We start from the raw sequence: 23,944 nt of genomic DNA on the forward strand, positions 1-23,944 counted from the left end.
TCCTAATAGTGTAGTTTAAAGCAGAGATCTACCTATTCTCCAAATTTCTTTTTCAGTAAGCAACTTTAGAAACCGATGCAAAAGAAGCAAATTTAAAATGGTAAGTTGTTTTTCTTTGTGTTTCAGATATGTCGGCAACCTTTCCAGAGATGTGACAGAAGCTCTAATTCTCCAGCTCTTTAGCCAGATTGGACCTTGTAAAAACTGCAAAATGATTATGGATGTAAGGGTATTTTACTTAGTTAACTCTCTTCTTTTTTATTTTTTTATTTTTATTTTATTTTTTTAATGTATGTTTATTTTTGAGAGACAGAGTATGAGCGAGGGCAGAGAGAGAGGGAGACACATAATCTGAAGCAGGCTCCAGGCTCCGAGCTATCAGAACAGAGCCTAACGTGGGGCTCGAACTCAAGAACAGTGAGATCATGATCTGAGCCAAAGTCGGACGCTCAACCAACTGAGCAACCCAGGCACCCCAGCTTTCTTCTTTTTTAATACATAATTTAAACCCATGACTTCCAGGAATTTTTTTTAAAGAATAGTTTTATTTTTATATTTTTAAATACGCTCTATATCCAACATGGGACTCTTGAACTCACAACCCCAAGGTCAAGAGTCACATATTCACCCAACTAAGCCAGCCAGGTGCCCCTCCTCCATGAACTTAGTTTATTCAAAGGTGCCTGATTGGCTGAGAAGAACATGCAACTCTTGATCTCAGGGTTGTGAGTTTGAGCCCCACATTGGGTATAGAGATTACTTAAAAAAAATAAACTTAAAAAATAAAACCTGCAAGGTCATTAAAAAAAAATGAGGCACCTGGCTGGCTCAGAAGAGCACAAAACTCTTGGTCTTGGGGTTGTGAGTTCAAGCCCCACATGTGGTGTAGAGATTACTTAAATGAAACTTGAGGAAAAAAATTAGGTCGTATAGTCTAAATTCCTAGTAACTTTAATATCTTTGAATCAGTCTTAGCTAATGAGTTTAATTTGTTTTACTAATAAATAAAGGAAGAAGAGAATGGAACTAATCATTTCCTGAGCAGATGACAACTATAGTAGGTTCTTGTTTTAATGTGCACTGATGCATCAGCATTGTTTTATATGTGGTGTCATTGGCTAATCTGGAAAATCAGTTATTACAATTACATTGAGAAATTAGGTCAAAAATAATAGGTTGTGAAAGTGGGTTTTTTTGTTTTTTTATGAAAGTATTTTTAACTTTTAAAATGTCATGATTCAAGCTTTTCTTGCATGGTGGCAGTTCCCATCGATCAGACCATAACGTATAGAAAAAAACATTGAATTCATTCATCTGTGATTGCTGTTAACCCTGAAGCATAGTATGCATAAAAAGGCAAGTCTGGGGCACATGGTTGGCTCCATCACTTGAGCATAAAACTTGATTTCGGCTCAGGTCATGATCCCAGGGTCATGGGATTAAGTCCCACTTTGGGCTCCACGCTCAGTATGGAGCCTGCTTATGATTCTCTCTCTCCTGCCCTTCTCCGCTACTCTCGAGTTCTCTCTCTAAAATTAAAAAAAAAGACTGAATTCCAGTCTATTCACACTGTTGGACGGGTGTTCATATTTATGAATGTTATAGTCTTTGGAATATGAAGGCTGATAGTGTGAATGCTTAGGTTCTTTTTATGTAAGAAATACAGTTTTTTCTGGGTACAGATTAAGTAAAATGAAGATACTTTTTCATTTGATTACACTTAAATGTAAGCTGTTTTTTCTGATCACATTCTGATGCCTGACAACACTGACCTTTCTAATAGAATTACCATTAAGTGTAGCATTAGTTTGAATTATGCAATTTTTAAAACATTTTTATATTCTCTGATTTTTTTTTTAAGTTTTATTTATTTTGAGAGTGAGAGAAATGCGGCGTGGAGGGGCAGAGAGAGGGAGACAGACAGAGAGAGAGAGAGAGAGAGAATCCCAAGCAGGCTCAGCCTTGTCAGCACAGAGCCCGATGCAGGGCTCAAACCCACGAACTGTGAGATCATGACCTGAGCCAAAACCAAGAGTCAGACGCTTAACCGGCCACCCTGATGTTTTTAAAAAGTCAGAGCCACCCTGATGTTTTTAAAATAAAATAATGATTGTCTTGTGGTTGCCTCCTTACTCTAACGTTTTTACAAATCCTTGCCAATCACTTGTTTAAAAAATTAATTGTGCTTGAAACAAAATAGTATATTTCTTTAGTGTCATTCTGGTCTTTTGAATTAGTTTCCTATTTTAACAATTATACTTAGATTATGGAAATAATTAAAAAATGGACTCTAAAGTCATATTTTCCAAATAGGTATAAAATAGGGGTGTTTTTCTGCCGCTTTAATTTACAGTAAAGCATCCAAGCTTCACCTATTATCAGACCTCAGATACTTGAAACATCAGAAAAGAAGAGAATTTTTAAAAGACTTGTAAGCAGGCAAAAAATTGTCAAAAAGTCCACATTCTTTTTGTTTTTTTGTTTTTTAAGTTTATTTATTTTGAGAGAGAGTGAGAAAGAGCAGGGGAGAGGCAGAGAGAAGGGGATAGAGTATCCAAAGCAGGTTCCATGCTGGCAGCAGAGAGCTCAATGCAGGGCTCGAACTCCCGAACGGTGAGATCATGACTTGAGCCAAAGTTGGACACTTAACCAACTAAGCCACCCAGACGTCCCCCACCCTTTTTTTTTTTTTCACAGAGGGAGAGCATGCAAGCTGGGGAGAGGGGCAGAGAGAGAGAGAGAGAGAGAGAGAGAGAGAGAGAGAGAGAATCTCAAATAGGCTCCACACTCAGCACAGAGCCCAACTCAAGGCTTGATCCTGCAACCCTGGGATCATGACCTAAGCCAAAAGCAAGTCAGATACTCAACCGACTGAGCCACCCAGGCACCCCAGAAAGTCCATCCACATTCTAAGATCTAAAAACTTCCTTTACCAGAAAACCTCTTTAGTTTTCAGAGCCCGAAACAGGTTTAAAAAGGTTGGGTGAGATTTTCTACTTAGCAAATTAGAAGTAGTAAGGATATATGTGTGTTTATAGCAATAAAAGGTAACACATAACAGGGAAGGGAGAGAAAAGATCATTAAAAGCCAGCACTGAGAAACCATGGGTCTGGTCAAACTTAACTAATGTCTGTAGCATAAAAAAATAATTATATGATAAGAAATGTGTGTTTAGCTTATATATCCATCCATCCGTAAGTAGGACACTTAATCATTAATACAAAATTCAATTATACGTAGTAGTATAGTATAACCTGTTGAAGAAGATAATTTGTTTTGTTTTGTTTTGTTTTAATGTTTATTTTTGAGGGGGTGCCTGGGTGGCTCAGTTGGTTAAGCATCCGATTGACTCAGGTCATGATCTTGTGGTTCATGAATTCAAGCCCCATATTGGGCTCGTGCTGACAGCTCAGAGCCTGGAGCCTGCTTCCGATTATGTGTCTCCCTCTCTCTCTGCTCATCCACTGCTTACTTGCTCCCTCTCTGTCTTTTTCAAAAATAAATAAACACTAAAAAGAGAAGGTTTATTGCGGGGGGGTGTGGGCTCACATTGAGGAGGGACAGAGAAAGAGGCAGAGGATCTAAAGTAGGCTCTGTGCTCAGTGCATAGCTGGATGTGGGGCTCGAACTCACAAACTGAGATCATGATGTGAGCCAAAGTCAGAGGCTTAACCAACTGAGCCACCCAGGTGCCCCAAAGAAGATAATGTTCTATAAAATTACTATATTTCATTTTTTAAGTGTTTACTTCCTTATCTGAAGGTTTACTTATAGAATGGACCCTTCATTTTCCTTGGCTAATTATTGAGATATACAAAACTTTACGTAATTCCAAGGTAATAAGAGTGTACAACTTAAATTTGACTTTTGTGTTTCTTCAACAGACAGCTGGAAATGATCCATATTGTTTTGTGGAGTTTTATGAGCATCGTCATGCAGCTGCAGCGCTAGCTGCTATGAATGGGCGGAAGATAATGGGTAAGGTAAGCTGTCATAATTAAAGAAGGTGACTTGAGGGATGTCTTGGTGGCTCAGTTGAGCGTCTGACTCCTGATTTTGGCTCAGGTCATGATCCCAGGGTTGTGGGGTTGAGCCCTGTGTCCAGCTCCTTACTGAGCATGGAGCCTGCTTGGGATTCTCTCTCTCTCTCTCTCTCTCTCTCTCTCTCTCTCTCTGTCTCTCTGTCTCTCTGTCTCTCTCTCTTTCTCTCTCTGCCCTCTCCCCCACTTGTTTTCCCTCTCTCTCTCAAAGTGAATGAATGAATGTGACTTGAAAATTTTTATTGCATGCACTTTTGTTTATCTTTTGGAAGTGCTATATTCACATTATAGCAAAAGGTCACATTTAATATTTGAAAGATGGGATTAAGCTTTTAGAGGACATGTTTATGTTGGTATTCTTCATGGTGCCTCACACATGGTACATACTAAAATATTCGTTGAATTACTCAAGCTTGGATGAAACGTCTAGAACTTTGGATAGTAATAGGGAAGAATAAAAGGAAAGAATTTATTGTTACTTTAGATAAGAAAGGTTAGTTGAATGTTAACAGAAGTACGTAAGATTAGGATTTGCCAACATTTGCGCAAGTATAGGTTAAAAGATAAGTATTAAAACTGACCAGAACTGGTATCCCCTTGAATGTTTCATCTACAACATATACTTTTCTATGTGTTTATAGATATAAATCTTGTTAATAACTGATTTTGAGCTTTATTTTTATGGAGTATAAATGTTGAAAATTTTTTTTAGGAAGTCAAAGTGAATTGGGCAACAACCCCCAGCAGTCAAAAGAAAGATACAAGCAGTAAGTATATTTTATACTCTTTGAACGTTTGTTTTTATTGTACACAGTAGTTTTATTATAAAGCATATAAACATCATACATGTTTGCAGTAATGTTTTGATCGTTATCCTAAGATATGATTGAATGTGTTTGTGTTAATAAATTTAAGAACAAATCTAATCTTTGTCATCAGGTAGTACCGTTGTCAGCACACAGCGTTCACAAGGTAATTGTATCTTCTTAAACATAAAATGAAATCTCTTGAAAGGGTATTCACTAACCACTTGAAGTTTTTTTGTTTGATACCGGGGGGAGGTGGGAGGGAGGAGGTCATATTTCTGTTTGTCTCTCAGGCAATATTTTTCCCCCTTCTTCCCAGTGTTGACCAAGTGTGGCTTGTCCACTACTTTGGTGCTATTTCAAGCTCTCTGACCCCCTTGGTAGCAGCTGATGCCTTAGAAATACTTTCACCAACTAAAGGGCAAGATACCCTGCTTCCTTGAGGTCATGGTCTGTGCTTCATACCCAGATCTTCTGATTGCTTGAGTTGCTCCTGAAACTGTGTTTCCCAAATGGCAATCCAATATGTTGCTTAAGGCCTGCCAAATGGGGGTAACTTTTCTTTCCAAATATACTTTGTCAAAGTTGATGTATGTGTTCCTTTAAAGTGTTGATCCAACTATTTTGTATTTTTAAAATGTTTCCTTTTTTGTGAACATTGTCTTTAAAAAAAAAAAAAAACTTCACATATGGGATCGTTATTTCTCTCCAATGCTTTTTTAATGGTTCTGATATAAAGTGAAGGGATTACTGTTTTCATTCTGTTGCCTTCAGTCTTAGTTCACTTGCACATGGATTCACATAAACTGAATGGTGTAATGTCTGGGCAACCAAAACTGTTGGCTTTTGAGAAAACTGTCAAATACTTTAACATCAAACTGTTGCAATGCAAGGTATTTCTTTGATTGTTCTTCACAAAATATGGTTAAACCAAGTATATCATGTAGTTAGCTTCAGCAGATTGTCTTAACTGAGGCAAATCTAGTCTACGTATCTCACAGTACCACTATTTTATTTTAATTTTAAAACTTTAATGTAGTGGTAAACTGGATAAATGTAAATAATTACTATTAGAATGGTAATTAAGTCATTAAATTTTTTTGCAAAACTTATACTAGTTTATTGTCTTAGACCAGTGTAGTCATTGGCTGTAAGTAGAAATAGAATTGTCAGTTTCCAGTTAGATATGTCACAGTCTTTAAGAGAATCTTTCCTATATTAGGACCTTGATTCATTATGTGTAAAATTGATAGAATTTGTATAGACATAGGATAGTGTTAAACTTTTCTATAATCCATAAATTAAGATTACTTTATTGAATAAATTTTAATATATTTTAAATTCTAAAATTTTATTTTTCTTTTCACTTCCCCTTCCTTCCCTTTTATAAGATCATTTCCATGTCTTTGTTGGTGATCTCAGTCCTGAAATTACAACTGAAGATATAAAAGCTGCTTTTGCACCATTTGGAAGAATATCGTAAGTAACAGAAGATAAACTTAAACTGATTTTAATTAGAAACAGTCTTATGTAGAAGTAATTTGAAAATCTGTTATGAATTTTGGACATTAATTTTTTAACATTTGAATATAATACATTTCGTTTAGAGACTATTTAAGCAGTTTATAGCCCAAGACTGTTTTCCCATTGATAAATAAATCTTCGGTCTTCAATTATTTTAAAATCCTTTTTCAGTTAGCATGAGCTCTTAAGAGACAAATTTGCTATTGTACACATTGTTTCTTTTATATAGTGTCTTGCTAACTTGGTCATAATCTTTAGTAACCTTGTGCTGTGACTAAGGTATTTGGACCGTTGGGGCACTTCTATGATACCATGCATTTTGTGTCAATAAATATATTTTAACAAAAAGAAACCTTAACAATTGACCCTAAAAAGCAGTTGTTAAATGTTAATCCCCAGGTATCTACTCTTTTGTGGTTGTTGTTACTGTTAATAATAATGCCTTTATGTATTTTGTGTAGCACTGTCTTGCTTGCATTTGTTATTAATCATACAGTTTAGGCCCTTTGTAAATAGCTCACTGAAGGTAGTGTTCATCATAAGAGAACTTCAGTATTTTGAAAAGCATGCCATAATACAGTAAGAATAAGTTGATTACAGTATTTACTTATAGGTACTTGTTGAATTTAGAAAACAGATTTTTGGGATTTCTCGTTGCTTTATTATTTTTCTAGCTAGAAAGAGTAGTAAAAAGGGCATGTTAGCTTTGGTTTAGTTTGAGAAACAGACCAACAGCAGAGATGAAAAAGATGAGGAGACTGGAAAATAAATGCCAATAGTATTGGTGGTAGATTTGGAGAGTTTTCATTTGAAGAGTTGTAGTTCATTGGTAGGATGAAAATCAACAGTGAACATGGAATGGCCGGAAGATTAGGGTTTATAAATGGACTCTTCTGTTAGGCAACATTTTTCTTTGTGAGAACTGATTAGGAAAATAAGTAAAGTTCTAATTTACTGATTGTTCCTTTTAACCTATCTTAGGGTTTTCATGATGGTTAGCTTGCTTTCAAATATCTAGACTGGAAGGTCTTAACCCGTGGCCTCTCAAAAGCTCTATAAATCTCTGTATACAAAATTTTGTGTTTGTTTTCATTTTGGTATGGAGTATCTTTGTAAGTTTTATCCTATTTTCAGAGTAGTCACAGGACCATAAAAGGATTAAAGAAGGATTAAAGAACCCTGATCTAGATCTTTGCTGCTTCTTCCTTAGAGAATCCTTTCAGAAATAAGTAAGACTTAAATATATTTCAAGGCTAACATATCCTGAAACTTAACTTTAAGAAGAAAAAAATTTTCTAACATTTTAACAGATTCAAACAGCTATTTTATTAAATGCTTTGATTTTGGTTGAAGTAGCTTCTGTGAAAACATGGGGATTTTAGTTTGGGATTAGATAAAGATTGTTTAACAATCAGTGATTTTCAGTTAAATGACATTCAAATTTTAATAATTTCATGACTTTAATCATGTATCAGTAATTTCTTTTTGTTAAATATGTTGGTATAATAATTATAGTCTAGATTTTCTTATGATTAACCATAATTATTGATGTGTGTGTGTGTGTGTGTGTATACATATATATATATATATATTTTTTTTTTTTTTTTTTTTTTTGTAAGTCCTTTCTTTATAACTTGTAGATGATAATTTTAATTTGAGGTAACATATAATGTTTAAGTTTTAGGCTACCCAAGGAGTTAGTGTTCCTAAATTTAAAAGAACCATTCTCAGTTGGTAGCATCATTTCCTTTTTCTGTTAAAGGAGATAAATATATATTGAAAGGTTCTCGTCGTGATAGTCAGGTATTCTCTGTAGAAATCCTCAACAGTGCTCAGTTTATAGATGGTGTGTAGTAAGTGGTGGCCTATTAGAATATGTAGTATAAAAGATATAGTACTTTTGTGCTCTAATTTATACAGTTTATATTCCTTGAGTTTAGAGTAGTTTAACAAATTTTGCTATAGAAGTGAATCAGCTACCAAATTAAATGCATGTGTACCATACCGATAATTTAATATAAGTGTTTTTTCATATTGAGAAGTGACTTGCATTAGTTTTCCCTTTCACCACCACCTCTTTGTCATTTTGACTCTAAACACTTAATAAATCACTTCTAAATTGATCGAAATGTGCTTATGTATACTTTAATATAAAATTATATTGCATGGCTTTCTGACTTGGGTTTTTGTTGTGAAAGTGCCTGTTTTGTTCATGTGTCCTGAGAGAACAAGCATTGTGACATACCTGGCTAACTTAAAAGCAGATTGCCTGTGAAGCACAATTTGAGTCCAATTTTTTGAGGTATGGAGTTTTAGCTATCATGGCTGGGTTTTTTTACTCAATCTCAAATAATAGGGCTCTGGTTATTTTGCAGAGTATCTCTGAAGAATGGACAGAATTGCCCTGGCTAACTACAAGCTACGGTTCACAGTGGATAAATGTTGGCGTGCTTTTTTACTTTCTGACTTTTTAAAATTTTGCTTTTATATCTTGTAGTTTCCAATCAATCTTATATGATTGCTATTTTAAAATTCAGTATAAAATCTTTTCTTATATAGTTTAAAACTAAAGTGTGTGTCTACTGTTTTTCTTCAATGATTTAGCATTTCTGAAAACATCAAGTTCTCAAAATTTACCCATAGTCCAAAAGGGGGGTGTCAATTGATCTGAGAAAATGAAGTAATTTAATTAATTTAGGAAATATACAGCTTTTCATTCTTTCAGTTTCCAGTTTTATATTTTAATTTTTTAATGATTAGGTAGTATGTGGTATCAAATAGAAAATTATAAATTGCATGGTTAAAGAAAGCCATTCATCTAATGTGCCTGTGAACCCTATAAATGGTTAAGCAATTTCATATGAATAGCTGCTTTTACCATGCTTAAGATTTGAAAGTTTAAAAACTTTTTGAAGTGGGAGGCAGTTTTTGTACAGTATATACATATATGTTTAAGTAGTTATTGATTTGCATGTTTATAAAGCCTCATTTGCTAATACATGATAAATGTTATAGAATAAAAAGGTGAATATTCATTAAAGGTTCATTTTAATGAAGATGAAACATAAAAATGAGTTGTGTATGACATTCTCACTTGATACACAGAGGAGAGTGTGTAAACTAAACTTCTGATTATTTCTGATTTCAGAGATGCCAGAGTGGTAAAAGACATGGCAACAGGGAAGTCTAAAGGATATGGCTTTGTCTCCTTTTTCAACAAATGGGTGAGCTCAATTAAAAAGTGCATGTGCGGTCCTTTAAGAGTAAAGAATAAAAGTACTCATTTTGTTTTAATGATTTTATTTCATCTGCCATTTGCTCATTTCACTGATAATTAATGCCTTCACAAGAGGGTATCTTTTTTTTCCTGTTTGGTCATTTATTCAGCATTTATGTAGCACCTGATATATGCGAAGTACTGATAAAATGTTTTCAGAATGTAGAAAGTAGAGATGTTTAAATTATCAGCCAAAGGTAGATATTGAAAATCTCATTTACTTAGTTAATTCATTATCTCCCTGTTTTGTATTCTCATGATAATTTAAAAGTAACTAATAACGTTTTCTGTGTTTGCTTCATATATATGAATATGTATAGCTTTTGATTATTATAAATTGATTTTTATATATGTTATTTTACTGATTTCTCTTAGTTGTAGTAATTTTCCATTGGTTCTTGTGGGTTTTTTTTGTTTTTTATGAATTTCTAAAATGTAAAATTCTATTATCTGCAAATACATACAATTTTATCTAAAAAAGGTAACTCATTAGGGCACCTGGCTGGCTCAGTCAGAAAGCCAGGGGAGGAGTTTGAGCCCCACATTGAGTACAGAGATTACTAAATAAATAAATAAATAAATAAAATGCTCCAGTTGGTGGGAACTTTTAAAAAATTATATATTAATGTACTTGAAAATGTCTTCTCATTTCTTTCATTTAACAATCATTTACTGAGCACCAATTTGCATGCACTTGAAATTTTCAGGTTTTGTGGAAAAGGAAGGATAGTGCAGTTTGTCAAATGAGAGACAAGGGTAGGGTAAAGGGAAACCCTTTAGTGTGACAGCTGGAAGAAATCTTTGACATATCCTACATACAATGTAATCATGTGCTGTTGTTTTTAAAAATAATACACACACACACACACACCATGGAAATCTTTCCGTAACCAGTAATTATAGAACAATATAAAGAAGCTCTATAATTACTAATTATGGAAAGATTTCCCTGGTAAATTAGATGAAGTTTCATTTGTGTTAAAACAAAAAAACATGTATTTGTTGGGTATCTGTTCTAGCAGGGATAAACAAAAAACTTGCTGCAGAGTTTCCTATTTGGCGGTAGGAAGTAAGAGGCAAATGGAGGGCAGAGTGGGAAGCTTCTCACATTATACTGTTTGAATATTGAACCTTGTAAATAGATTATAAATTCAAATAAATGATTTACCTATTTTAGTGTAATAACTCAAGATTCAAAATAAATGCCAGAGATATCACACTTCAGAAATACAGGGGTGAATCGTGGGAGAATATATATGCACTGGAATATATGCTAAGATTTCATTAATTTTAGATCTTAGTGTGTTGCTTTTATGTTACAACTGTCATTCCGAAGATAAATAACAGAAACACTACTTTCTGTATAAGAACGCCTTAGGGAGTTAAAAAAAAAAAAAAAAAAGAATGTCTTAGAAAATGAGCAAGCAGGGGCTCCTGGCTGGCTCAGTCTGGAGCATGTGACTCTTAATCTCATGCAAGATTAAGTGAGTTCGAGCCCAATGTTGGGCATAGAGTTTACTTTAAAAAAAGTTTGAAGGAAATGAACCATTAAGAGTTTTTGATAGGGGCGCGTGAGTGGCTCAGTCTGTTAAACGTTCAACTTCAGCTCAGGTCTTGATCTCACGGTTCGTGGGTTCGAGCCCCGTGTTGGGCTCTGTGTTGACAGCTCACAGCCTGGAGCCTGCTTCGGATTCTGTCTTCCTCTCTCACTGCCCCTCCCCTGCTTGCACTCTGTCTCTTTCTCTCTCAAAAATAAATAAACATTAAAAAAATAAAAGTTTTTGATAGTATGCAATGTATTTTAGAAATATTTTTCTTTAATAAACGAGTTATATGAAATAGATTCTATATCATTTCTTAATGGCTTCCGGTCAGGTTTATGACCATGTTACTGTGCCAGTTTCTTCTGGGTTTTAAAAAATACATCTGTTTGCAGTTATGCCAAATATTGTCAAACTTTCTAGTTACTCTGCCTGCTTACAGTGGAACTAATGTCTGGTTATTCCTCACAATGAATTCTTACTATCCAGATATTTTCTATAACTGCTTGCAACCATTTTGCCCAGAATTTATTTTCTAAATCAGAAATCTGCCTTAACAATGTTTACATGGCTTGCAAGTTTGGGTAAGAGAATGTAGAATGTACTGCAATTGTATCTCAGCTATTCATAGTAACATCATATTTTGGGATATGTTCAAATGTGTTATGCAGTGTAGCTGTCATCTTCCTTTCATGAAGTGAAAATGTCTTCTAAGAAAGTAGGTAAACCTGTGAAGAAAGTGAGTAAGCCTGAGAGGTCAGGGAAAACCCATGTATTAGAAGATAACTTGAAAATGGTAAAGCAGGGGCGCCTGGGTGGCTCAGTCGGTTAAGCGTCTGACTTCAGCTCAGGTCACGATCTCGCGGTCTGTGAGTTCGAGCCCCGTGTCGGGCTCTGGGCTGATGGCTCAGAGCCTGGAGCCTGCTTCCGATTCTGTGTCTCCCTCTCTCTCTCTGCCCCTCCCCCGTTCATGCTCTGTCTCTCTCTGTCTCAAAAATAAATAAACGTTAAAAAAAGAAAAAAAAAAAAAGAAAATGGTAAAGCATATTGAGAGGTAAAAAGATAAAAGTTCTGCCATATGCATATGTTACCTACCAAATTTAAGAAGTTTTTTATGTAAGATGAGAAAATAACAACCAAGAGTGTTGTTGGTTTCGAAAGCTTTACTGTTTTTGTTGTTGTTGAATTTTTTTTGTTAACGTTTATTTATTTTTGAGAGACAGGAACAGAGCTTGAGCGGGGAAGGAGCAGAGAGAGGGAGACACAGAATCCAAAGCAGGCTCCAGGCTCTGAGCTGTCTGTACAGAGCCCAACGTGGGGCTCGAACTCATGAACTGCGAGATCATGACCTGGGCTGAAGTCGGATGCTTAACCAACTGAGCCACCCAGGCGCCCCCCTCAAAAGCTTTACTGTTAATCATAGCATCATATTTAGGAAAGGTAGAAAAATACTTGATACCATGTGTTGATAGCCACAATTAGTATGAGTTCCTTGGAGGATTGATACATAGGATTTTAATATTTTGTGCTATTTTGGGGAAATAGGTTGAGGGCTTTGGTGGACTAGGAACTAATTTTTTCTATTTGAGATTATGGCATATAAACCCCTACTATGTAAAAATCACTAATCATATTTAAAATAAAAGAGAGTCAGAATATCTATATATGGCCTCTGGAGTCAGCCAGAGATGGATTTGTATCCTAATAGCCATTCCTATGGTATGTTAATTTTGAGGAAATAATTTCATTTCCTAAGTTAGTATTTCAGCTTCTGTAAAATTTGTGTTATGTGATTGGCAGTGCTCTGGTGTTGTGAAGTGCCACAGCCCTAATTGCAGTTACCCCCAACTCCTTTGCCTCTCTTCTTATGTTGGATGTTTTAGGGACAATTGCCAATACCGATGGAATGTAGCTTTTCTGCCTACTCCGAAGTAACTAAATACTGCTAAAGAAAAATTGAGTCCACTGGTTTTACTTCTAATTTAACACTGAACACATTTTAAGTGAGTGCATGGTACTATCTTTGTAAACCTGTTCTTTAGTTTGACTTCCCATTGTTTGCTGTCTCTTCCTGTCTCCTCAAATATTCCTTCCCCTTCTCCATCATCACCCAAGCCGATGACTTTATGTTTCACTGAAAAAATAGAAACTATCATACAGGAATTCCCTCAGCTTTCAACCACCAAACCTACATAGAATTTATCCACCTTCCTTTTCCTCTATTACAGTAGAAGATATGTCCTCCCTGTAAAAGGCCAAATCCCTCACAGTTGGGATCCTGCCTCTCTCGCCTTTTCAGGGACTTTGTTCCTATGCTTATTCTTTTGTTTTCCTACTATAGCTTTATTGAGGTATAAGTCACATACCATAAAATCTACTTGTTTATTGTGTATAATTCAGTGGTTTTTAGAATATTCACAAAATTATGCAACTATCACAATTTTAGAATATTTTCAATACCCCAAAAAGAAACCGTCGCTGTCCTTTTCCCTCTATGTTCTCACTTCCTCAGCCCTGAACAACCTTTTTTTTTTTTTTTTTTTTTTTTTTTTTTTTAAGTTTGTTTATTTTGAGAGCGAGTGCTAGCAGGGGAGGGGCAGAGAGAGAGGGAGAGATCCCAAGCAGGCTCTTCACTGCCAGCAGAGTCCAACACAAGACTCCCAACTCATGGACCATGAGATCATGACCAAGCCAAAATCCAGAATCAGATGCTTAACTGACTGAGCTACCCAGGTGCCCCAGCCCTGAGCAACTATTAATCTACTTTCTATGTATATAGATTTCTCTGTTTCGAACGTTTTCTGTAAACAGAATTGTATAATATGTTCTTTGCTATACTCTTGTCCTTTGTCATCAATCTTTCCCTTTGTTAGATCATTCCCATCGACCAGAAAACATGTTCTAGTATATATTAATCAAAACCACACTTGGGGCACCTGGCTGGTTCAGTCGGTAGAGCGTGGGTCTCTTGATCTCAGGGTCATGAGTTCGAGCTCCATGTTGGGTGTGAAGCCTACTTGAAAAAAAAAAAAAAAAAAACTTGATTCCATATCCCTTTTCCTGCTGTGTCTCTATTTCTCTGCCGTAATTTAGAATCAAACTTCTCAAAATATTTGTTTCCATACTGCTTTCACTTCATCTCCCATTCACAACTGTCTACACAAACACATGCACATGCCATAAAAAGTTTCTTCCTTCTCTTATGAGTAGTTTTGTTTGTTTTCTAGGGCTGCTGTATCAAAGTACCATAAGCCGAATGACTTAAAGCAACCAAAATTTACTTTCTCAAAAGTTTTGGAGGTAGAAGTCCAAAACCAATGCTGTTGTCATGGCTATGCTCCCTTTTAAGACTCTGTGGAAGAACATTCTCTTCTTAGTTTCTAACAGTTGCCAGCAATCCTTAGTATCCTTGGCTTGTAAATATGTAAGTCCAGCCTCTGCCTTTGTCTTCACATAGCCCTTTTAAGTTTATTTTGAGAGAGAGCATCCAAGCGAGAGGCAGAGAGAGAGTGAGAGAATCCCCAAGCGGGACTCAGTCCCATGAGATCATGACCTGAGCCAAAATCCAGAGTCAGATGCTTACTGACTGAGCCACCCAGGCACACTAAACATTTTTTTTTTTTTAAGTTTATTTATTTATTTTAAGAAAGAGAATCACAAGCAGGCTCCTGTTATCAGCATGGAGCCTGATGTGGGGCTCGAACTACAAACCATGAGATCTTGACCTGAGCCGAAACCAAGAGTCAGATGCTTAACCATCTGAACCACCCAGATGCCCCTGTCTTCTCCTCTTCTGTTTTTAAATTTTTTTAAATGTTTGTTTATTTGAGAGAGAGGGGGAAAAAAACAGGAGTGGGGGAGGGGCAGAGAGAGAGAGAGGGGGACACAGAATCCAAAGGAGGCCCCAGGCTCTGAGCTGTCAGTACAGAGTCCAATGTGGGGCATGAGCTCACGAGCCATTAGATCATAACCTGAGCTGAAATTGGATGCTTAACCGACTGAGCCACTCAGGCACTCCTCTCCTCTTCTTGTAAGGACATCAGTCATACTGTATTTAGGACCCACCCTGATCCAGGATGATCTCATCTTAACTAATTCGTCTGCAAAGACCCTATTTCCAATTTTGATCACCTTCACAGTTGGGGGAGCAGATGGTAGTTAGGACTTTATATCAATTAAAGGGACACAGTTCAACCCACAACAGTTAGCATTTCATGAATTGCAAACTGGTAAGTGTGGTAAACAATGTGTGTTTCTTTTTAAGAATATGCATTTCCTTTTCATGTATCTCAAGAATAGCCTTTAGCCTTGAATCTGTTTCTTCTTTCATGGTAGATAAAGCCTACTTTTGACATAACAGATAAGAATTGTACCCCATTTACTTTTCAGTCCACTGTAAGCTGGCTTTTGTTCTCATTCTGTACCAACAGTACTCTTTTCAGATTTACTGCTAGATTTCTATGTCTTTGGCTCTGTGACAGTACACTTTTGTCAGTTTCTTCCTTTCATCACTGGGAACTTCTTAATCGCCTTAGCTAGTAATTTTTTCTTTACCTAGTTTTCAGATTTTGTTGTTTCTCAGGGCTCTGTCCCAGGATGCCTTCTTTTTTCTTTCTGGTCTTTCTTCATGACTCTGAATTTCATATCTCCAGTTCAGCAGTTTACTTTTTTGTGCACCATGCTTACTAACAAATAGTTTTAATTTAGATGTCCTACATCTCAAACATAATGTGTCCTTTTTTTTTTTTTTTTTTTTTTTTTTTTAAGTTTATTTTGAGAGAGAGAAACCGTCAGGGGAAGGGCAAAGACAGGGGACAGAGGATCAGAAGCTGGCTCCCTCCACCCTGACAGCAGGGAGCCTGATGCAGGCTCACCATTCACAAACCTGTGAGATCATGACCTGAGCCTGCCTAAGTTGGATGCTTAACTGAGCTACCCTGGTGCCCCATCAAACTTAATGTGTCTTAAATGGAGCTCTTTGTTTCTTCCTCAAACTGTTTTCCTCCTCCCTCCTAGGTTTCTTATTTCAGTAAATGCTAACTAACACTGTCCTCCCTACTGCCCATGCAGGAACATAGGTTATCTTTGATTCCTCCCCTTTTACTTACTGTGCATCACCACAGTTCTGTTGAGTCTTCCTGTAGATATATGCACTGCTACTGCACTAATCCTAGTCACCAGCTTTTTTTTTTTTTGCTGTAGGTATTGAGTTAGTTTCAGAGTGTCTTTTTCCTATTACTACCCATGTCTGTAAGCCATTCTCTTCCTAGTGCTAAGAATGGCCCTGTTAAAACATGAATCAGATCATGACACTCTCCTACTTAAAATCTTTTAATATTTTCCTCTGGTACCTGTTTTTGCTCACTAGATTCCACTAAAACTAGTTGCCTTTAACATGCCTTTTTATTCCAAACATACTAAACTGTTTCCTGCTATAACATACTTTGCAGTGCTTTTCCCTCCACCAGGGCTTTCTTCCCTGACGTTTTGACTTGGCTAGCTCCTGTTCCTCTCAATTTCAGTGTAAATGTTATATTTCAGAGAGACCTTCCTTAATCATGCTGTCTAAAGTAGATCCCAAAGCCCATATTCTCTATCCCATCCTTTTGCCTCTGTCATGGCATTTACCACAATTTGTGATAATTTAATTTGTGGCCCCAAAAGAATGTCTGCTCTGAGGCAGCAGAGACCATGTCTGTCTCATTAACCAGCGAATCCCTAGCACTTAATCTGATGCCTACCTAGAACATGGTAGATGTTCAGTGTTTACTTGTTAGATGAATGAGAAATGAAATACTGTCATTAAGAAGCTTGTTGGATTGTGTAAAGTGAGATTTTCATCCACAGTCTGAGTTATTAAATGAACTTTATAAGGGGCTTTGAACTTTTTTAGGGAATTAACATTCCCAGAGTCTGATATCCAAATAAAAGAAAGATAATTTAAAAGCACCATTACATTTTAAGAAACCTATCATATATTGTGTATTTTTAAAATTTACTTATTTAAATGCAAGTTAACTATTGTGTATTTTATAAATAAAGCATTTTCATTCAGAAAACCATTGTGAAAACAGCTGAATTTTCTCTACTGCTTGTAGTCACTCAACATCAATTAATAGTGGCTTCTTTGTCATTTCTAATGTGCGGAACAGGATGCCGAAAATGCCATTCAGCAGATGGGTGGCCAGTGGCTTGGTGGAAGACAAATCAGAACTAACTGGGCAACCCGAAAGCCTCCAGCTCCAAAGAGTACATATGAGTGTAGGTGTATTGGAGAAGAAAAGGAAATGTGGAATTTTGGAGGAAAATACGCTAGATTTTAAATGTTAGAGCTGTTCCTGGAGACTTATTGCAGAAATAGATGAGAAGCAAATCAAGACTACTGTCCAAAATGTACTTAGTTTTCATTTTTGTGATTTTAAATAATAAATGATATTATTTCTAATGTCAAGTCTCCTATTAAAGAGAGAATATTGAGTAATTTTTTTTAGATAATCTTGGGCGGGGGGATTAATCCTCAAGCAAATGTAGTATGTATTCTATACGCATTTTGGTCAGGGTAAAATTTACCACTATAGTAGTGTAGTCAATGTTACTTTTCTCTTTCTGAACATTTCATTTCATGAGTTTAAAATACTAAACTTTTCCCTCCCCAGCAAACACCAAACAGCTGTCGTATGATGAAGTTGTAAATCAGTCTAGTCCAAGCAACTGTACTGTATACTGTGGAGGTGTCACTTCTGGACTGACAGGTATGGGAAATTTACTTGTGTGTCATCTTGAGGTTAATGTTTTTACGGAAAAGCTTAATATCTGTATAGGATTTTATATAACTTAGTGTGGTTTGTTTTTGTTTTTTGTCTAATAGAACAACTAATGCGTCAGACTTTTTCACCATTTGGACAAATAATGGAAATTCGAGTCTTTCCAGATAAAGGATATTCATTTGTTCGGTATGGGTGGTTTATTCGAAAAAAAAATTTTTCTCCCAAAAAATGTTTGAATGTTTAACTTAGTAGTTTTCTTAAAAATTTACCTTGGTTAGAGAAATAGAAATTTCTCTAGCATTTAGCAGTATTTGCCACTGTTTTTTAATTGGTTCCCTCCCTGTTACCACAAGGCCAATAAAACATTATCTATTAAGAAGTTTCTCCAAAACTATAAGACTTTTGAAAAAAAAATATAGCAAAGAAAATAAACAATCGTATTCTTTTGTATGAACTACCTGTTTTATGTCAAGCTCAGTTTGATTTTTAAAAATAGACTTTATTCATAAGTACTTTAAACAGTTAATATTGGTGATTCTTAGTATTATTTCCAATAGGTTCAATTCACATGAAAGTGCAGCACATGCAATCGTTTCTGTTAATGGAACTACCATTGAAGGCCATGTTGTGAAATGCTACTGGGGCAAAGAAACTCTTGACATGATAAATCCTGTGCAACAGGTGAGAGGGTTCTTGACTTTTCAGGTAATTGCTGGGCTAACAATAGGTTATTTTAAAATGAAATTTTTGGAGGGATGCCTGGGGCCGAGTCGGTTAAGTGGCTTACTCTTGATTTTGGCTCAGGTCATGATCTCACAGTTCATGAGATCAAGCCCTAAGATGGGCTCTGTGCTGCATTCCAGAGCCTACTTGGGATTTTCTCTCTCCCTCTCTCTCTGCCCCTCCCCAGCTCATGTACGTGCTCTCACATGCTCGCTCGCTCGCTCTCTCAAAAAAATTTTTAAAAAATGAAATTGTTGATAGTCCTTGTTTCTAGCTAAAGTGATTATCTATAAGGGCTCTTGTTACATGTATTATAGTTCTAGAGTGGTAGTTTACCTGGCAGGGTATTCAATTTTTTCTTAACACTTGGTAGATCTATTCACATACTATTTGGAGAACTCACAAGCATGTTTGACTTAGTTGAAACAAAACCTATAAACATATTTAGAGCTTTGGCATTTTCTTCTAGATTTTTGCTGCTTTTGTTTTTCCAGGCAGCTTTAGTGGTTTCAAATGTAATCCCATAAAAATTTCTGTGAGGAAACCGTAAATGGAGCACCAAGACAAGAGTAGGAAAATCCTAAACTATGTACGTTTCTTAGGTAAACTGAATATAGGAATAAGTAATTTTTAAATCTTCCCTATCTAGTTTACAAAACATTTAAACATTATACTGGGTGTTTAATATTTATTACTAGGGCCTTACCTGCTACCTTACAGAATGTGCCATTCAGAGCATCATGTAGAGTTACAGCACTATAACTTCACTTCTTTTTCTTTTTTAGCATTCATTTTATAAGCTTTTGTTTATCCTTTATTTTTTTTCTTTTTTAAATGTTTTTGAGAGAGAGGGCACGTGCGTTCGAGTTGGGGGAGGGACAGAGAGTGGGAGACAAGATCTTAAGCGGGCTAACCCCTTAGAGCCCAGTGTGGGGCTCGAATTCACAAGATCATGATCTGAACCAATGTTGGATGGTTAACTGATTGAGTCACCCAGGTGCCCGTCCTTTCATTTTAATTGTAATGATGGCCCTATGTATTATGGCTATATATTTGTGGTATATTAGGACTGTATGTGTACATACAACTTCAAATAATACTAAATTACCTGTTAAAATTTTAATAGCAGAATCAGATTGGATATCCACAAGCTTATGGCCAGTGGGGCCAGTGGTATGGAAATGCACAACAAATTGGCCAGTATATGCCTAATGGTTGGCAAGTACCTGCATATGGAATGTATGGCCAGGCGTGGAATCAACAGGGATTTAAGTAAGCATACCTGCTCTTTTCCTTTATTATTAGCCTTTGAAAAAGTCAAGAACTTAGGAAGAGATTTTAAGTAATTAATAAGTAATGTGGTCCTCAGTCTAAAGCAAGGACTTAGTTTAGAGTGGTTTTTAATTTATAGTTTTAAGTGTATTTCTTTAAAAATTTGTCTGGAAATGTGCTGCCTTGAGGTATAACCAGTGTTATAAGATTTTTGGTAATGCTTGATAATGAATCAACTAATATTTAAGAAAATGAGAGCTTAATATTTACTAAGCTTTTTATGTGACTAAAGATCATTTAGCCATTCTTGCATACAGTTATTTTGATGCTAGTTGTTTTATTCATTATGCCTTTATTTTTCTGTGCAAAAGGATTTATGCACACATTGTTATATGGATGCCTCTTTATACACCCTGAATTATTAAATTTTATTTAAATTTTTGAAACACTGAAAATTAAAATAGTTCTTAGTTTCTATTTTAAAATAATCTTACATTTTTGGGGTGCCTGGCTGGCTCAGCCATTAGAGCATGTGACTCGATCTCAGGGTTGTAAATTCACACCCATGTTGTTGTGTAGAGATTACTTAGAAACAAAATCTAAAAAGTAAAAATAAAAAGAGTCTTGTGTTTGTAATGTTGAAAAAAATTGAGTTTACATATGCTAATAATTGTTTTAATTTCTTCTTTGAATAATAAAAATGCTAGTCCTTACTGTACCAAATGATTGTTTCTTTCGAGTAGTTGTTTGTTCAGTGTATGTCCAACCCAGGTGGACAGTTTTCCTTTTTGAGATTAGAAATGAATTTTTTCTGAATTCAAAGGGGATAAATGTTTACAGGTAAAGGGTATTTTTTTTTTGTAACTGTATTAAACTAACAAAATTAAACTGCATAAATTAAACCTGTGACGATGCTTGGTTTTTTTGGCTTTTTTCTTTATTTCATTTTGAGAGCGATTGGGAGTGAGCAGGGGAGGGGCAGAGAGACCGGGAAAGACAGAGGATCCAAAGTGGGCTCTGCGCTGATAGCAGAGAGCCCATTTCGGGGCTGGAACTCACAAACTGTGAAATCATAACCTGAGCTAAAGTCAGACACTTAACTGACTGAGCCACCCAGCACCCCAGGATGCTTGTTTTTAGGAAAAATAGCTTTTGCCTTTGCTTTCTCTGGCATAACCATTACTCTTATATTTGGGCTTAAGGAAAGTGTATTTTCTTTGTATATGTTACTTCTTGGCATTACATTTTATTTTAATCAGTGGATTTCCCCTCTTTGCTCCTTTCATGTTTTCTACCAGTCAGACACAGTCTTCGGCACCATGGATGGGACCCAATTACGGAGTGCAGCCACCTCCAGGACAGAATGGCAGCATGTTGCCTAATCAGCCTGCAGGGTATCGAGTGGCAGGGTATGAAACCCAGTAAAAAAGGACTCCATAATCTAAAGCCAGTGGCTTGAGGCTACAGGGAGTGTAGTAAAGCCGTTGTTTACTTAAAAGATTTATCAAATCAGTCAGTGCAAATGTCAGATACAATGTATTTATTTAAAAGATTCATTTTTTTAATCATGAAATTACTCATCATCCACATTGTTTTAAAAAGAAACAAGATGCTGGATGTCTGCCAATTTTTGCCTTCATTACCTTTTTTGATAAAGTTTCTCAGATCCTTGTTTCAAATACAAATGCAGGGATTGCTGCCACTTTTTTAAAATTAAGAGGCAGAAAATTGCACAATGTTGAACTTTTTTCCACTAAAGTAGTGTGCAGTTCTAGTTTGCATTCCTGATATGATTTAAAACATGTAATATAAAGATGTTAAAAAAAAAATGAAGAACCAAAACTGTGCAGAGTCTAGAAGTTCTTTGTAATCTTCAGCTTGTGCACAATTCTGTTTTAGGGGTTTTTGTTTTGTTTTTTGTTTTTAAGGCATTGTTTGAACTCTCCCATCTCCACTGTTTTCCCTTGGGGTTTTTTAAATATAAATTATTAGTTTACATCATTTTTGTAACTACATTTTTCACAAATTTGTCTTGCCTTATTAAATTTCTGTAAAATATACTTAAATGGAAAAAAATGATGTTCACTTAGTTTGAAAACTTTTCTCAGATGGATTGATAATTGCATTCATTTTGTGTTTTATATGAGAAGGTGCCTCAAGAATTCCCTCTTGGATTTGTTTAAAAGGATTTTTATCTTCTGTGATATACTTTGCTGTGTACCAGGAAATATAAAAACAAAAACTTGCTACTAAAGAAAATCTCTGAAATGTGATAAGTTCTTATGAGCCCGTGTTAATTCCATGTGTCAACTTCTACATTTACATGTACTGTTTCATTCTGTAAAATGTTTTAGCAGTTTAATATTTTGCACAATTAGCAAGCTTTGTAGGTCATTTCCTTCTTAAAGGCATCCTGCAGAGTTGACAGGAGATTTATAAGGTTCTAAGTTGTTTGCATGTGAATATCAAATACACACTTTGGTAGTCTTTGAATACAAAGTCATCTGCTCTTGTTTTTCAAGAATTTTGAGACACAAAGTTGTATGTAAAGGAAGATATTAATTTGCCATTTTCTAGTTATATTTACTCAAAAAGAGTGAATCAATTTGTACAAATGATAGCTGTGAAACTGTAGAATATCCTACATCAGGCTTGGGGTTCATTTTGAACTTCAAAATTAGCCTGAAGGACCAGCCGGGCAAAGTGTTTTTTAAATGTTCAGAGGCCAAAAGATAAACAAACAAAAAAAAACCTTAAAATCCTACCTCCTTAAACAGCCTTCAAAGAGGAGAATCCTCAGTGCAATCATTATTTTGATTCTTTTGGTACCTGTTTTCCTGGAGTTCCCAATTTTATTATTTTGGGGTGGCTCCGAGCATTAAGAGGTTTAATCTTTGATGGCATTATTCTAGTTTTGAAATTTCTAGTACATTTCAGAGTGTCGTCAAAGAGTTGTGGGAGATTTTGTTTTGTTTTCAGTGAAAGTCACAAACTTCATTCTTCCTTGACTCACAAAGGGGAAGAGTCCCCAGTATACATATTTGGATGGTTCCGTTGTTTTTAAGACCTTCAGAGAGCTCCTAGTATTTAGCAACAGATAAAAGCCTGTGAAATCTTGGTTTCCTGAACTGTCTTTTCCAGGTAGGAGCAAATTAAGGTGGTCTCTAAAGCCAATACTCATGTAAACCAGAGCCCAGGAAAGACAACTCATGAGTGTATAATTCTCTGGAGCTCAATTCTATGCAGTTGTACTGATGTTTCATTAAGTCACTGTGTATTTTTAAGTGTTGATACATTAAAAGTTGCTTTATGGAAGATGAGTAAATTTTTTAAATACTTGGGAATTTTATTTCCTTGTTAAATTTTACAGATCAGGGCATGCAACCAGAAGCAGCTTAAATGAAATACTCAAAAAAATAAATAAATAAATTATCAGGAAACTATTTTTAGATTCTTCTGGCTTATGTTTCTATTTTAGGACCCTCGTTATTTTTCTTACTCAAAAATACTTTATTTCCTGTACACCTGTGGACTGCAGGGTAAATTATTTGGGCATAAGTAATTTAAACAAAAGTATAATTTTTCTTTCATTTTGACTATCTTAATAATACTTTTTACTAGTCAGTATATTTTCTTATTGCACAAGTCTTAAAGTGTACATTGACTACTTTTTGAGAAGAAAGTGGTATTTCTCAAAAAGTTACTACTGAACAAATTGACATTTCAAGAACATTGCTAACTTTGGTTTAAATCTTACTCCTAGTGTTGAATCATTTAAAGATTTTTTAGCCTAAAAATCATACTGGTATTAGTATCAGGTAAGGAAATTAAAGTTTTAAAAATGGCTTCATTGTCTGCAATATTCATTCAGATTACTATAAAATACATCTGGTACTGTAAAGAACCTGAAGTGATACACATTGAATGGGTCATTAATCCAGTATTCTTTGCCCTGACTGTTTGGATATTAAAGTTCCTTTATGTTTTCTATAA

The 23,944-nt window shown here is 35.5% G+C and overlaps 1 protein-coding gene across 19 annotated transcripts in view; it reads left to right on the forward strand.

The window, feature by feature from the left end:
- Positions 1–23,944, forward strand: part of TIA1 (TIA1 cytotoxic granule associated RNA binding protein) — a 32,700-nt gene extending 8,756 nt beyond the window's left edge. For 2 of the 19 annotated variants that reach the window (XM_081795252.1, XM_060659058.3), the window contains 12 exons: positions 127–229; positions 3,886–3,984; positions 4,754–4,808; positions 4,981–5,013; positions 6,239–6,326; positions 9,520–9,595; positions 17,342–17,450; positions 17,846–17,941; positions 18,058–18,142; positions 18,514–18,637; positions 19,806–19,951; positions 21,250–23,944. In XM_081795252.1, coding sequence (XP_081651378.1) covers positions 212–229; positions 3,886–3,984; positions 4,754–4,808; positions 4,981–5,013; positions 6,239–6,326; positions 9,520–9,595; positions 17,342–17,450; positions 17,846–17,941; positions 18,058–18,142; positions 18,514–18,637; positions 19,806–19,951; positions 21,250–21,376 — 1,056 coding nt within the window. In that variant the 5' untranslated portion in view covers positions 127–211 and the 3' untranslated portion in view covers positions 21,377–23,944. The other 17 variants (XM_081795253.1, XM_060659073.3, XM_060659068.3 and 14 more) reach the window with 16 other exon arrangements.

Source organism: Panthera onca, chromosome A3 (genome assembly GCF_046562875.1).
Source record: "Panthera onca isolate mPanOnc1 chromosome A3, mPanOnc1 haplotype 2, whole genome shotgun sequence".
NCBI classification, from domain to species: Eukaryota; Metazoa; Chordata; class Mammalia; order Carnivora; family Felidae; genus Panthera; species Panthera onca.